The sequence below is a fragment of the Nycticebus coucang genome, chromosome 10 (genome assembly GCF_027406575.1).
Source record: "Nycticebus coucang isolate mNycCou1 chromosome 10, mNycCou1.pri, whole genome shotgun sequence".
Lineage (NCBI taxonomy): Eukaryota > Metazoa > Chordata > Mammalia > Primates > Lorisidae > Nycticebus > Nycticebus coucang.
This window is the reverse complement of record NC_069789.1, coordinates 100151025-100164686: the sequence shown is the minus strand read 5'-3', so window position 1 is coordinate 100164686 and position 13662 is coordinate 100151025. Positions and strand designations below refer to the sequence as shown.

The following is a 13662-nucleotide window of genomic DNA, read 5'->3' as shown; positions in this document are numbered from 1 at the left end:
TGCTTTTCTCTCCTGTCCAGACTCATGTGAAGTGTCTCCAGAAAGGTGGGAGCTGGGTCCTGAAGTGAATTTGGGATTTAGGCCTTCAAACTGGAACCCAGAGACAGCAGGGAAAGGTCAGGGAAGGCTGAAACCTGGTGTGCTAAGTCTTAATTTTCTCCTATGGTCTCCTAAAGTCATCTTCATTTGCAGGGGAAAGGCTATTTTTACTGAGCACATAGGTATTAGTGGTTGTGGGTAGATGTACCTGCTCCAGGAATTTGTACCAGAGTCCGGTAGCACTAAGAGGAACAAAGTTTCCTTTAGTTTTCACACCCCAGTGCTAGACCAAAAACCCAGACTAGGTTGTTCCCCTGATGCCCATGGAGCCCAGATCTCAGAGTGGTGCCTGTCTTGTGAGGCTTCCTAGGGCCTCACATCTGAGCAGGGCAGAAGGTCCCCACTGTGTTCTGTACAGTATTGGGCCTCCACCTCCAAGCACCAGGGATGGCAGCAGGGAAAATGCACTTCCTCTCCACCTGTACAACCCCTTATCACCAGCAGCTCAGTAGCCACTGCTTAACCCATCAGGGCCTTTCCCCTGGGCCTGCGACCACATCCTGCCCTGCTCAGAGGCCCAGCAGCAAGGGTGTCTGCAGCCCCTCTGCAGCTTCCTCCCCTCTGCATCCTGGATGACAAGCAGACTTGGTTTGCCACAGAGAGCTAGTGAGAGAAGGTCTCAGAGGAGCCCACCTGGGCCATCCTTCCATCGGCTTTGTGCTGTACTGGATACTCTCTCATGCCTCAGCCAGATTCAGGCCCCTTCTACCTAAGAGGCTGCATAGCCCCCTGAGTCAGCTGCAGATCTGCTGTGCTTTGGCTGGTCACACTTACCAGCCTGGGTCATGATTAAGGGACTCAAGAAAGTAAGTTTTGACTTGCTAGGAAATGAGAATTTGTGGTCAGATACACTAAATGGGAGAAGGTTGCACTCAACCCCGCTGGCAGGACGGCAGAGGTGAGGATGTGAGGGGGTGTGCTGCCAGCATCACTCCCCTGCTGTTATTCCTGCTGTGCCCTGTCCCTGCTTAGCAGGTGTCATTCTGCACCAGCGTGTCCCTTCTGCCTCCTCTTCATCTTCTCTGCTCCCTTTGCTTTCCTTTTTTCCTCCACACCCAGAGTTAGGAAACTGACAGAAAAAAAGGTCTATTAGGAAGAGCTAAGGATCACTTCAAGAGGACAATTGTCAAGTCCTCTTTGTCACTGTGCTCCAAATGGCCACAATCGAAAGGGTATCTTCCAGGTTAGCTGAGAGAAATCCCAGCCTCCAGGAAGCCCTACATGATTTCTTGTAGTCTTCAGGTCCTTGACATCTTCATAAATTGTCAGACACTCCTCAGGGCTTGTCTCTGCAGGAGGAAGGGAGAAAAGAACAGAGCTGCAGAAACCTCTGGAGGACCTCCAGCCCAGGCTTCCACTTTAACAGGTCCCACTTCCACATCAAATGGCCAAGTCCTTAAGAAAGATCCCAGAAAGGAGGCAGGTTTGTGCTCTTCCCAGGACACCTGACAAGCGCAGAGGCAATAAATACCCCACACACACACCTCCTCCAGCAGGCAGGGCATCCCCACAGCAAAGCAGCCTCCTGTAAGTCAATCGGACTGTACATATCTGGCAGCCACAACAGCAGGTGTGAGCTTGGAGAGAGGAGCCTCTGCTTGCTCTCCCCCAACCATGCACACATGCACACCAACCTTCCCTAAGTACAAGGAGACACTGTGCTCGAGATACATCACACTGGACACCAGGCCAAGTCACTGGGTCTGATGCCTCAGGCACCTCTGCTTACCTGGCTGCTTCCTCTTCCTCTTCCACATGCACAAGCAGGTGAGGATGCCCAGGAGCAGTGTGATTACAATCACAATGGTCACCAAAAGGGGCCAAAATCTGAACTCTACAGGTTATAGAAGGCACAAGAACCGAGTTGTCAGCTCTCCCTCCTTTCTTTCCACCTATCTGTACTGAATATGTACAGACCCTTCTCATCATTATTCCCTAAACAATATAACAGCTGTCTACATAGCATTTACCTTGTATCAGATGTTATAAGCCTAGGTGGGAGCGCCACAAGGCTCACTGGGAAGTCTCGGGCCATCGCTTATGTTCCTACTGAGTTACCTGAGTGCAGTATGCACTCCAGGTAAACAAAGACTTCAGGTGCCATCAGCATGGCCATTGTGGGGAAAAAAAAACCCATATGCAATCCCAGTCCTTACAAAACATGTGGCCAAATTGGAGTAACAAAATGCTTTTGGTTGGTTGAGCTGGTTTAAAGTATATGGGAGAATGTGTGTAAATTATATGCAAATACGTGACATTTTATATAAAGGACTTGAGCATCCCTGGATTTTGGAATCCGTGAGGCATCCTGGATATCCCATGGACATCAAGGGATGACTATATATAACAGCATTATTCATTTGTTTTTAACTTGACAAATATTCACTGTGTAGCTACTGTGTTCTGGGAAAGCCCTCCATCTCGCCTTCCTGCTAATGCTGCCTTCACGCTTCTTCCTCATTCGAACTTCTACATTTAACTTTTATGTCACACATGTGACCTGATCTATAACACAACTAATAAGAGGAAGGAATGTGAGAGCTCTTATGTCACAAAAAGTTAAAAAGGAAGGGAAAGAAATTAAATATTCCAAGTGCAGGCCAACTAGGCTCTTTACAAATATTATCTCTTTTCTCTTAACAACTATACTGTGATGTATATCTTATCATCCCCATGTCATTCAAGTGAAAATTAAGTCTCAGAGAGGTTAATGAATCTGCCTGGAGCTTGTGAATGATGAAACCATGGTTGACCTGACCCAGAAGCCAGTATCCTTGTCACTACATTATCACCTTGTTTCTTTTCTGTCCACAGTACTCAGTTTCGTTGCCCCAATTTGGCCACATGTTCCTTAAGGACTGGGATTGCATGTGGGTCTTTTTTTCCCACAATGCCTATACTGATGGCACATGAAGTCTTTGTTTGCCTGGAGTGCATATTCCACTCAAGTAACTCTCAGGATGAGCATAAGTGATGGCCTGAGATCTCCCTGTGAGCCTTGTGATGCTTCCATCTAGGCTACTGTTGTACGGTGTAGTTACATCTTGGGGTATTGTGTAGCTTTGGAAAGATTTTGATCAAGAGGAGAAAGTGGGTCTCCATGAGCCTCTCAGAGGAATAAAACAATGGCCAGGAGCCATTGCAGGACACTGACTCACAAAGCTTCTGTGCACTCCTTGTGTGAAGGGAATGGTTGCAGCTCCCAGAAGGGAAAATGGAGAAAAAATTTTTCCCAGGCTAGTACAGGCCTGACTCCGTAGGAACTATGTACCTAGAGGCTAGGACCCCGCTAGGGAAGGGCACTGGGATAAGACACCAAGGCATTAGGGGAGGAAGCCAAGGGATCTCATCTGATACCTAGGTTTCTCTTGTGCGTGAGCATGCTTGTGGGGTCCAACACCTTCAGCTCCAAATACAGCCCAAGTGCTCCACTTACCCTGCTGGACACTCTGACAGCTCGCAGTGAGGTTGAGGGAGTGGCTGTTCCAGCTGACAGGATTGCTCACATTGCAGGTGTATGTGTACATGTTATTATCAATCTCCTCTTTCAGATAGGTGAGGTTCCTTGCCTTGTGGATGAACTTGCTCCCTCTGTACCAAGAATAGGTCACATTTCTATCCCTGGAGACCAAGCAGTACAGAGACACTTGGCACCTCCCTCTGTCCAGGACCTTCTCCTGCTCCTGCAGGTGGGGTTTCTCAACTCGATCTGGAAGCAGAGATTCTGATCAGAAAGGCACTGGAAATGCAAGTCCTACAGGAATCAGAGGAACAGGGTGAATGGTCCCATAGACTCACCAAATACAGAAACCTGGAACTTGGCTGTCCAAACACGTCCAGACTCATTGGTGACCTCCAGGCAATAGGAGCCACTGTCCTGCTCCTGAGCTGTGTTAATGAGAAGAGTTAAATTCTCGGTTCTAAAGCTGAATTTATTGTTGAAAATAGTCCAAGTCAAAGATTCATTTTTTGGTTTGGACCCATTCTCCCAACTCAGTATGTGCTGATAAGCTGAAGGTGAGGACAGCTGCCTCTTCCATACAACAGAGTATATCTTCATCTGTGTGATCTTGGGCTGTAACTGGAGAGACTGTCCCGAGAGGCCAACCACGTCGCTGGTTGAACCTGGGCATCCTAGAAAAGAGAACACAAGATGAAAGTGGAAGGATGAGTGGCAGGCCTGAGCAATGTGGGCAGTTGGATGTGACTTCCCTTAAGCCAGCGGTTCTTAACTTGTGGGTTGCCTACGACCATCAGAAAACAAATATTTCAGTTATGAAGTAGCAACAAAAATAATAATAATTTTATGGTTGGCGGTCACAACAACATGAAGAATTGGATTAAAGGGTCATGGTATTAGGAAGGTTGAGAACCACTGCTTTAAGTCAATAGGATGGGGGGAGTATGAAGGTGCCAGAGCCCAGGAGAGCTCTCAAGCATAATTCCCTCGTCTGTGCCTTTTCCCCAAGCTCTGTGCGCCAGTCTGAAGGAGCCCTCAGACCAATTACAATAGTTTAAATCCCTTAAGTATTTGCTATGTGAAGAGCAGTTTTTAAACACCTTACATATTTTAGCTATCTAACTCTACAATGATCTTATATGGATGTCTTATCTCCATTTTACTGGCTAGAAGAGTGAGTTAGAAAGAGCGTAGGTAACTGGTTCAAGTTACACAGTGAAAATGATGAGGTGGAAACACAGACTGAATGGCTGTAGAGGATGAATTCTTTACCATGATATTATAAACACCATTGTCTAATGTGAGTCCTTCCAAGCAGCACTGAGGCAGCTACTAGTGGCCAGCAGAGAAATTCTGCCAGAAATTCTGAGTAGCCAGACCCCAGGAACAAACTGACCCTCCAAGCTGAACTCATGACCCCTCTACAATCCTCCCAAAGAGCTGAATTCATCTCTCTCAGGACTTGGTGCATTGAATTGTAGTCATTATTTCTCTATGTTTGGCAATTTTTCAGTGACAAGAAAGTCTCCACAAAAATTGCTCCCTAGAAAACAATTAGAAAGAGAAAAATAAAAATGCACTTCGCAGGCATATCCTAGTACTCCCCTCTCAGGGGATCAATATGAAAGCTAATGAAAGGTGGTGGTGGGGCGGTGTGACACCATAGAGCCCCCCGGTGCTGTCAGTGGAGAAGAATGGACATTCCTGCAGCTGTTTTTGGAAGAGACACTATGTGGCCTTGCCCAGCAGGGTCAGGACATAAAAAAGTCTGTCTGGGTGTGTTCAGGAGGGTCAGGAGAGTTTAGAGGACGGGATAGGAGATGAGGACAGTTGTACCAATGGCTCTGTAAAAATGGAGGCCCAAGAGGGGGGCAGTTGAGACTGAAGGTTGTTTGGATGCCTAGTGCATTATAAATGCACTTTCTCTCAGCCACACCTCACCCAGGCTTTTTGTCAAGAGACTGAGTAGATAATTAAAGGACTTATAATACCATTTGGCTAATGAAGAATGTTTCTTTCAGAAAATCAAATGCTACATGTTCTTACTTAGAAGTGGAAGCTAAATGATGAGCTCACACAGACACAGAGAGTGGCTCAATACACACGGGAGACTTCAGAGGGTGGGAGTGAGAAATTACTTCTCATCTCACCCCTAATTTCTCATTATCTAGTGGGTACCCGTATTAATTGGGTGAGGGTTACACAAGAAGCCCAGACTTCACTGCTACCCAATTTATTCAAGTAGCAAATATGCACATGGAGCCCATAGACCTATTAAATATATATGCATACACACACGTATACATACATATGTACACACACACAAACACATATACACACATATGCATGCTTCTTTGATCTAGATGCTCCTGAGAGCAAAACACACAGGACTCCCATTTGTACTTCATTTATATTTATGTGACATGTATTGGCTCTGTCCATTACCAAACCAAAGCCTTTTTAAAAGCAGAGGCTGTGCCATGAATCTCTGTGTCTGTCTCCCACAGTCATAGCAACATTTATAAGAACAGGTAACCTACCACGCAAACATTAAGTGCACAAAGACCTTAAAAAGAAAAGTGACTGAAAAAAAAATCACTAAACCTACAAAAAGGCCACCACCAATTATTTAGTCTTTATTGAGTCCTACTGTACCCATAGCTTGAAGAGGTAAGGCCTCTTCCTGTATGAGACATGGCTTCTGACTCACTCTACAGCATGCATTAAATGGTTGAGATAAATAATCCTTTAAGGAATTCTAGTTCTGATAATAAAAAATCAGATTTACACATGTTAATCCACTCTCCCACTGATAATAACTAGAAGAAAAATGAACAACATATTAATTAATATTAATTAATCTGGTACATGTTAAAGGTATCGAAGAGCTAATAAACTGCAGAAATATTATGGGGCTAAGACCTGCAAGGAAGAAATTCAAAGAGGTGAGCTCAACATTTTTGACTTCTGTTTCCAGAAGCATCCTTTTCTTTGGGCCAGGCATTCTTCTCTGTTGGCTAGGCTAGAGTACCATGGCATCATAGCTCACACCAACCTCAAACTCTTGGGCTCAAGCAATCCTCCTGACTCAGCCTCCCAGGTAGCAGGGACTACAGGCACGTGCCATGATGCCCAGCTATTTTTTCTACTTTTAGTAGAGATGGGGGTCTCACTCTTGCTCAGGTTGGTCTCAAACTCCTGAGCTGAAACAATCCACCTGCCTCAGCCTGCCAAAGTGCTAGGATTACAGGCATTAGCCACCACGCCCAGCCTTGGAAACATCTTCTGAATCCATAAATGGCAGCTAACATGCTGAGGAGCCAAGCAGAGCTTATAATAAATTCAAGGAACTAAGAGAAGCTGTAGTTCAGGGCCCTCCTGTTATAAAGCAGATATACCTGAAGACCATCAGTGTTGGAGTTGGTGCCACTAAGGGTTGTACATTAAAGTTAAGAGTGATCAAGAAATGAGCAGCCCTCACAGGGACTGAAGCTTAATTTCTAATCATCCCTGTGTTAGACTAGAATCTTTAGTAGCTCTAATCTGGCTGCCTACTAGAGGCAAACATAAACTATTACTGGAGGAAAATAACATCAACTAGAACATTAAATTATTTCCGGAATTTTCATATACCCCATATCCAAAATGAAATTTAAAATAAGCTTAAGAAGAGGAAATATGTCCAAAAACCAAAAGAAAAAATAGACAATAGAAACAGATCCCAGGGAGCAGCTAAGTAGTAGAGTTACCATAAACTTTAAAGTAATTATGCTCAATATGTTCAAGAAAATAAACTACAAGTTTGAGAATTTCAGCAGAGAGCTAGTATGACAAAATGCAAAAATAGCCATGTCTTTGCAAGGTGGCCTTGTGGATCCTCCCATCAGCAAGAAAGGGATCCACTTTCCCGTCTTTTATAAATGAATTGGCCTTCCAAATAGAATGCAGCAAAAATGATGTTGTGCCAGTTCTAAGCCTAAGACTCAAGAGGCATTGCACATTTCTACTTGTTCTCTTGTCTAGCTTATCTGTGAACAAGCCTAGAATACCTTGCTGGAAAACGAGAGATCACTCTGTATGGAGATAAACCAACACAGCTGAAGTCCTACTACATCAGCCACCCCTAGCCACTCCAGCAGCTGACCATACATGAGTGAGTGATGCAAGCTGAAACCTAAAGAACAGACTAGCTGAGCCAAGCCCAAAGTGCCAACCAGCAGAATCACTAAGTCAGCGATTGTTATTTTAAACTACTGAATTTTGGAATGGTTCATTATGTAACAATGGTTACTTGATAAATCAGATTTTTTTAAAGAACTAAATGAAAATTATAGAAATAAAACATAAAATATCTGAAAAACAAACTCAATTGAAGGGTTTTAAAGGCCATTTAGATGCCACTGAAAAGAGATTTAGAAAACTGGAAGGTAGGTCAGAGTAAAATGTCCAGACTGAAATACAGAAGAATAAAAGGATGAAAACATACAAGAAAGAGTATAAGAGATACCTGAAGATATGGCAGAAATATTCTACCTTAAGCGTATTTAGACAGGGAGGACAAGAGAGAGAGAGATGGCACAAAACAGGTAACAGATAAAAACCTCCAAAATTGACAAAAGCCATCAAGATGGATTTGTAAAATGTACTGCAAACCCCAAGCAAGATGAAAACAAACAAATAAACGAAAAAAAAACCTCAATTAAAAAAAGAAAATCAAATTATGGAAACCAAAGACAAATAAAAAAATATTAAAATACCCGGGGCGGGGGAGGACTAAATTCTCTTTACAAAAGAAACAACTCATAGCTGATATTTCAACAACAATGATAAAAAACAAACAAAAAAAAAAAAGAATGATATCTTCAAAGTACCAAAAGAAAAATCCTGCTCATCTAGAATTTTATTATCAGTAAAAAATACTTCAAAAATAAAGATGAAATAAAGACATTTTCAGAAAAACAAAAACTGAAAGAATTTGTGTCACAAGGAGACTAGCACTGAAGGAAATGCCAAAGGATATTCTTTAGATAGAAGGAAAATGGAAATTAAGACAAAAGAAGAAATGAACAATAGAAATGGAGGTAATCTGTGGCAACAACATGAAGTAGAGAGATAGAACCGTTTGCAGTTTTTAATGTACTGTTGAAGCTGAGCTAGTAGTAATTCAAGTTACATTGTTACAAGTTTAAGATGCTCATTGTAGGGGCTGCGCCTGTGGCTCAGTGAGTAGGGCACTGGCCCCATATGCCGAGGGTGGCGGGTTCAAACCCAGCCCCGGCCAAACTGCACAAAAAAAATAGCCAGGCGTTGTGGCGGGTGCCTGTAGTCCCAGCTGCTCGGGAGGCTGAGGCAAGAGAATTGCGTAAGCCCAAGAGTTAGAGGTTGCTGTGAGCAGGGTGACGTCATGGCACTCTACCCGAGGGCGGTACAGTGAGACTCTGTCTCTACAAAAAAAAAAAAAAAAAAGATGCTCATTGTAATCCCTACGGTAATCCCTTACTAAATAACTAACACATGTACAGAAAAGGAAATGAGAAGGAAATCAAAATGATAAAGCACAAAATATCAATTAAGCACACAAAAAGGCAGTAATGGAAAACATGAGGAACAGGAAAGGTTTAAGACATATAGAAATACACAGAAATAAAGGCCCAGTGTGGAGGCTCACACCTGTAATCCTGGCACTCTGGGAGGCCAAAGCAGGCAGGTTGCTTCAGCTCAGGAGTTTGAGACCAGCCTGAGCAAGAGCAAGACCCCATCTCTACTAAAAATAGAAAAAACTAACCAGGCATTGTAGGACACCTGTAGTCTCAGTTACTTGGGAGGCTGAGTCAGGAGGACAGCTTGATTCCAAGAGTTTAAGGTTGCTGTAAGCTATGATAGTACAGCACTCTACCCAGGGCAACAGAGTGAGACTGTCTCAAAAGAAAGAGAGAGAGAGAGAAATATAGATATGGAAGGAAATTTCATAATTATTTATAAAAGCACCAATTAAACAGAAATAAGCTATCTTCACTGTCTAATAAGTTCAAAATGTTAATATATAAAACAAAAATTGACAGAACTAAAAGGAGAAATAAATCATAGCTGGAGATTTTTATTACACCTCCCTCTGCAAACTGATATAAAAAGCAAATAAAAAGGTCAATAAGGCTATAAGAATTTGAGCAACATGATATCCAATCTGCCTTAACTCGCATATATAAAATAGTCCTCCCAACAACTACAGAAAATGCATTGTTTCAATGGCACATGGAGTATTTATCAAAATAAATTATATGCTGTGTATTAAATGAAGTCTTAACCAAGTTCGAAGTAGTGAACTCATACAGACTATATCTTCTAAGAACAGTGGAAGTAACCCAAAAATCAATAACAGAAAAATAATCAGAAATCTCTGGATGTTTGAAACATAAGCAACATACTTTAAAAAAAACCATGACTCAAAGAATAAATCACAATGGAATTTAAGAAATACTTATAACTAAGTGATAATAAATATCAAATGTGAAATACAAATAAAGCAGGACTAAGAGGGAAAGCTTTAAATTTATATATTAGAAACGAAGAAAGGATGCAAATCAAACATACCAATAGTGATATAAGAAGAAATAGAAATTCTGAAGAGTTCCGTATCTGTTAAAGAATTTAATTCGGGGTGGGGGGGGGAGACAAGATGGCGGACTGAACCCAGCTTTCAACAGAGGCTCCCGTCCAGAAGGAGAGTTAAGGGACAGGAATTTAGTAAGTATCCTGGTGGACTTGAGCCTCACCAAGAGAGAAGGTTGAAGAACGCACATCAACACCGCTGAGGCAAGCTGTGATCACAAGGATGCAAACAAAAGGTACAAAATCCACCACCAAGCGGATGGGAGTCCCCCTCCCCCATGGGACCGGCTCAAGAGCTCCACAATTAAACAAGCGGGCAGAAATTAAAGGCCTTCCCACTACACTCCACGGGAGAGACCTTCTAAAAAACTGGACCTACCTCCCCTACTGGGGTGCTGTGGCGTTCTCCTGCTGGGCATAAAACTGAATAAAACTTTAAAAATCCTTTGCCGGCAACCCTGAATCCCCAACACTCCCCTCCCGCCCACTGAGGTCTGGAGGCCAGTCCCCCAGGAGTTCGGATCCTTGAGTGATTTCTCAAGGGGAGTGGACAGTCCCCGAGTTGCGACTGGTCAGCATTGACTCTGAGGTACGCGAGTGAGGAGAGAGCACCAGGCTGAGGGGGAGTCACGCCTCGGCGGCACTTCCCTGTGGTGCGGTGCAACAGCCCTCCCCGTGCATCAATACAGCCAGACATAAAACTGAATGAAACTCTAGCTTCCCCCCCCACTCTCACTTGGGGTCTGGGGACCTGTCCCCCAGGAGTTCGGATCCTTGGGTGATTTCTGAGGGGAGCGCACAGTGCCCGAGCCGTGACTGGTCAGCGCTGACTCTGAGACACGCGGGCAAGGAGAAAGCACTCTACTGAGGGGGAGTCACGCCTCCGCGGCACTTCCCTGCGGATTAGGTGCAGCAGCCCACCCCCCCACCCCACCCCCGCAACATTATGGGGCCGGGCACAAAACTGAATAAAACTCTAGCTTCCCCGCTGAGAGCTGAGAGCCCCTACTCTCACTCGGGGTCTGGAGGCCTATCCCCGAGGAGTTCGGATCCTTGGGTGATTTCTCGAGGGGAGTGCACAGTGCCCGAGCTGCGTCAGGTCAGCACTGACTCTGAGACACGTGAGCAAGGAGAGGGCACTCTGCTGAGGGGAAATCAAGCCTTGGCGGCACTTCCCTGTGGTGCGGTGCAACAGCCCTCCCCGGGCGGGTGTAAAACTGAATGAAACTCTAGCTTCCCCCCCACTCCCAATCGGGGTCTGGGGGCCTATCCCCCAAGAGTTCGGATTCTTGGGGGATCTCTTGAGGGGTGTGGACCCAGCATAAACTGTGGCCGCTCAGTGCTGACTCTGGGGCGCGGGACAGAGGAGAAAAGGGTCGCCTGAGTGCCCACACCAGAGCAGCAGTTCCCTGGAGGTAGATCAACAGCCGTTTTTTCTTTAACGGAAGAACTCTCACTTCTGGATATTCTGAGGCCACACCCCCTGTCTCCCTGGGCAACCAGAGGAGGCCACCGGTGAGCGGGGAATTTCCTGACACTGCTCACAAACCAGGGAAGCTTCCAGGGCGGGGCGACCCAGAGAGGTGATCGGCAAACCTCCAGTAGCAAAGAGGACACAAACCTCCAGCAGCAAAGATGTTTGAACTCAGAACAGCCCATCTTCTGTAGGAGATGTCTGCAGGAACAGAGACAGAACCCTGCAAAGTTGTCTGTTCTGTTCTGTTCTGTTAGCAGCATCCATCAGGGACGGGGCTAAGCCTGAGTGAACACCTCCTTCCTATCACCTGCATCAAGCACTCAAAGATGTCAGGCCCCATCTCCTCCTGCTAGATAGCGGCAGTCTGCGGGGGCCTGGCAGACTTCCTTGCGATTCAGGCAGGTGCAAACCCCTGGAGTGTCTGTTCACTGCAGGCAACTGGGTTAGCCATCTGCAGAGATACCAGTGACTGGGTCCGACGGAGGGGCAAAGTGGGGAAGGAGACGTCAACCTTCCCAGACTGCTCTGTTTGCTGGGTGGCTCCTCCTGACTCCACGCTGCACTGGGGTGAGCGGTGTCAGAGGAGTCACCAGGCTCCTGTGATCCAGTTCCCAGAGACCTTTTGAACTCTCCCACCCGAGACAGGTGCCGATTGAGACAGTTGATTTGGACCTTTTGAACTGGGCTAATAGACTGAGGACTTTTCAGGCGGTGCCCTGGGTGTGCGGTTGTAGGAAGGTTTGATTCTCCTTTTCCAACTGGGGCCAGAGGTGGGTGGGCGGGGTGACTTAATTGCTGATTTTTCCACACAGCTGAGACTTCAAGCCAGAGTAGAAGTTGCAATAGGATCGAACAGAAACCAGCTAAAAACAAGACAGAACCACTTTGCTCCACCACACCAGACAGGGCCCCAGTTTCTCAGGCCACAACACTGTACGGCCCCTCGATAAAGCCCCAGGGGAAAAACCAAAGGGAGTAAAATAACCATGGGGCGGAATCAGCGGAAAAACTCTGGTAACATGAATAACCAGAATAGATCACCCCCCCCCAAGAAAAGATACGGCAGATGTGATTGAAGATCACATTCATAAACAACTGGCTGAGATGTCAGAAATTGAATTCAGAATTTGGATTGCAGACAAGATTAATAAAATGGAATTAGGAATTCGAGGAGAAATTCAAAAATTGTCTCAAGAATTTAACGAATTTAAAGACAAAACCACCAAAGACTTAGACACACTGAAGCAAGAATTTACAGCCCTCAAAGATACGAAAAATACAGTAGAATCCCTCAGCAACAGAATGGAGCAAGCAGAAGAAAGGATTTCTGACATTGAAGATAAAGTCTTCAAACGCTCCCAATCTCTCAAAGAGGAAGAGAAATGGAGAGCAAAAACAGATCACTCACTCAGAGAGCTCTCAGATAATTCGGAAAAAAGCAATATAAGAATTATAGGGATTTCTGACAACGATGAAGTGGCCTCGAAGGGCACAGAGGCCCTTCTGCATGAAATTATGAAAGAAAATTTTCCAGACATGCCTAGAGAATCTGAAATTCAGATAGCAGACAGCTTCAGAACCCCAGCACAATTCAACCCCAATAAGTCATCCCCTAGACATATCATAATTAGCTTCACTAAAGTTAACATGAAAGAGAAGATTCTCAAAGCAGTCTGACGAATATTACGTACAAAGGTAAGAATATTAGAATAACTGCAGATCTCTCTGCTGAAACTTTTCAAGCCAGAAGAGGGTGGTCATCAACTTTTAATCTCCTAAAGCAAAATAACTTTCAACCCAGGATCTTGTATCCAGCCAAACTGACTTTCATCTATGATGGAGAAATTAAATACTTCAATGACATTCATATGTTGAAAAAAATTGCCATAAGTAAACCAGCTCTTCAGGATATTCTCAGACCTATCCTCCACAATGACGAACCCAATCCTATACTACAAAAGTAAACTCACTCAGAAACTTTGGATCAAACTCCAACTTCCACACTGGCGAAAGGATT

General features: G+C 44.8%; 1 protein-coding gene across 3 annotated transcripts in view; it reads right to left on the bottom strand.

The window, feature by feature from the left end:
* Window positions 1-13662, bottom strand: part of CD244 (CD244 molecule) — a 37102-nt gene that overhangs the window by 6048 nt on the left and 17392 nt on the right. For 2 of the 3 annotated variants that reach the window (XM_053607330.1, XM_053607328.1), the window contains exons 2-5: window positions 3898-4233; window positions 3536-3808; window positions 1829-1933; window positions 1321-1388 (exon numbers count right to left, since the gene is read on the bottom strand). In XM_053607330.1, coding sequence (XP_053463305.1) covers window positions 1321-1388; window positions 1829-1933; window positions 3536-3808; window positions 3898-4233 — 782 coding nt within the window. The remainder of the gene's footprint in view (window positions 1-1320; window positions 1389-1828; window positions 1934-3535; window positions 3809-3897; window positions 4234-13662) is intronic. The other variant, XM_053607331.1, reaches the window with a different exon arrangement.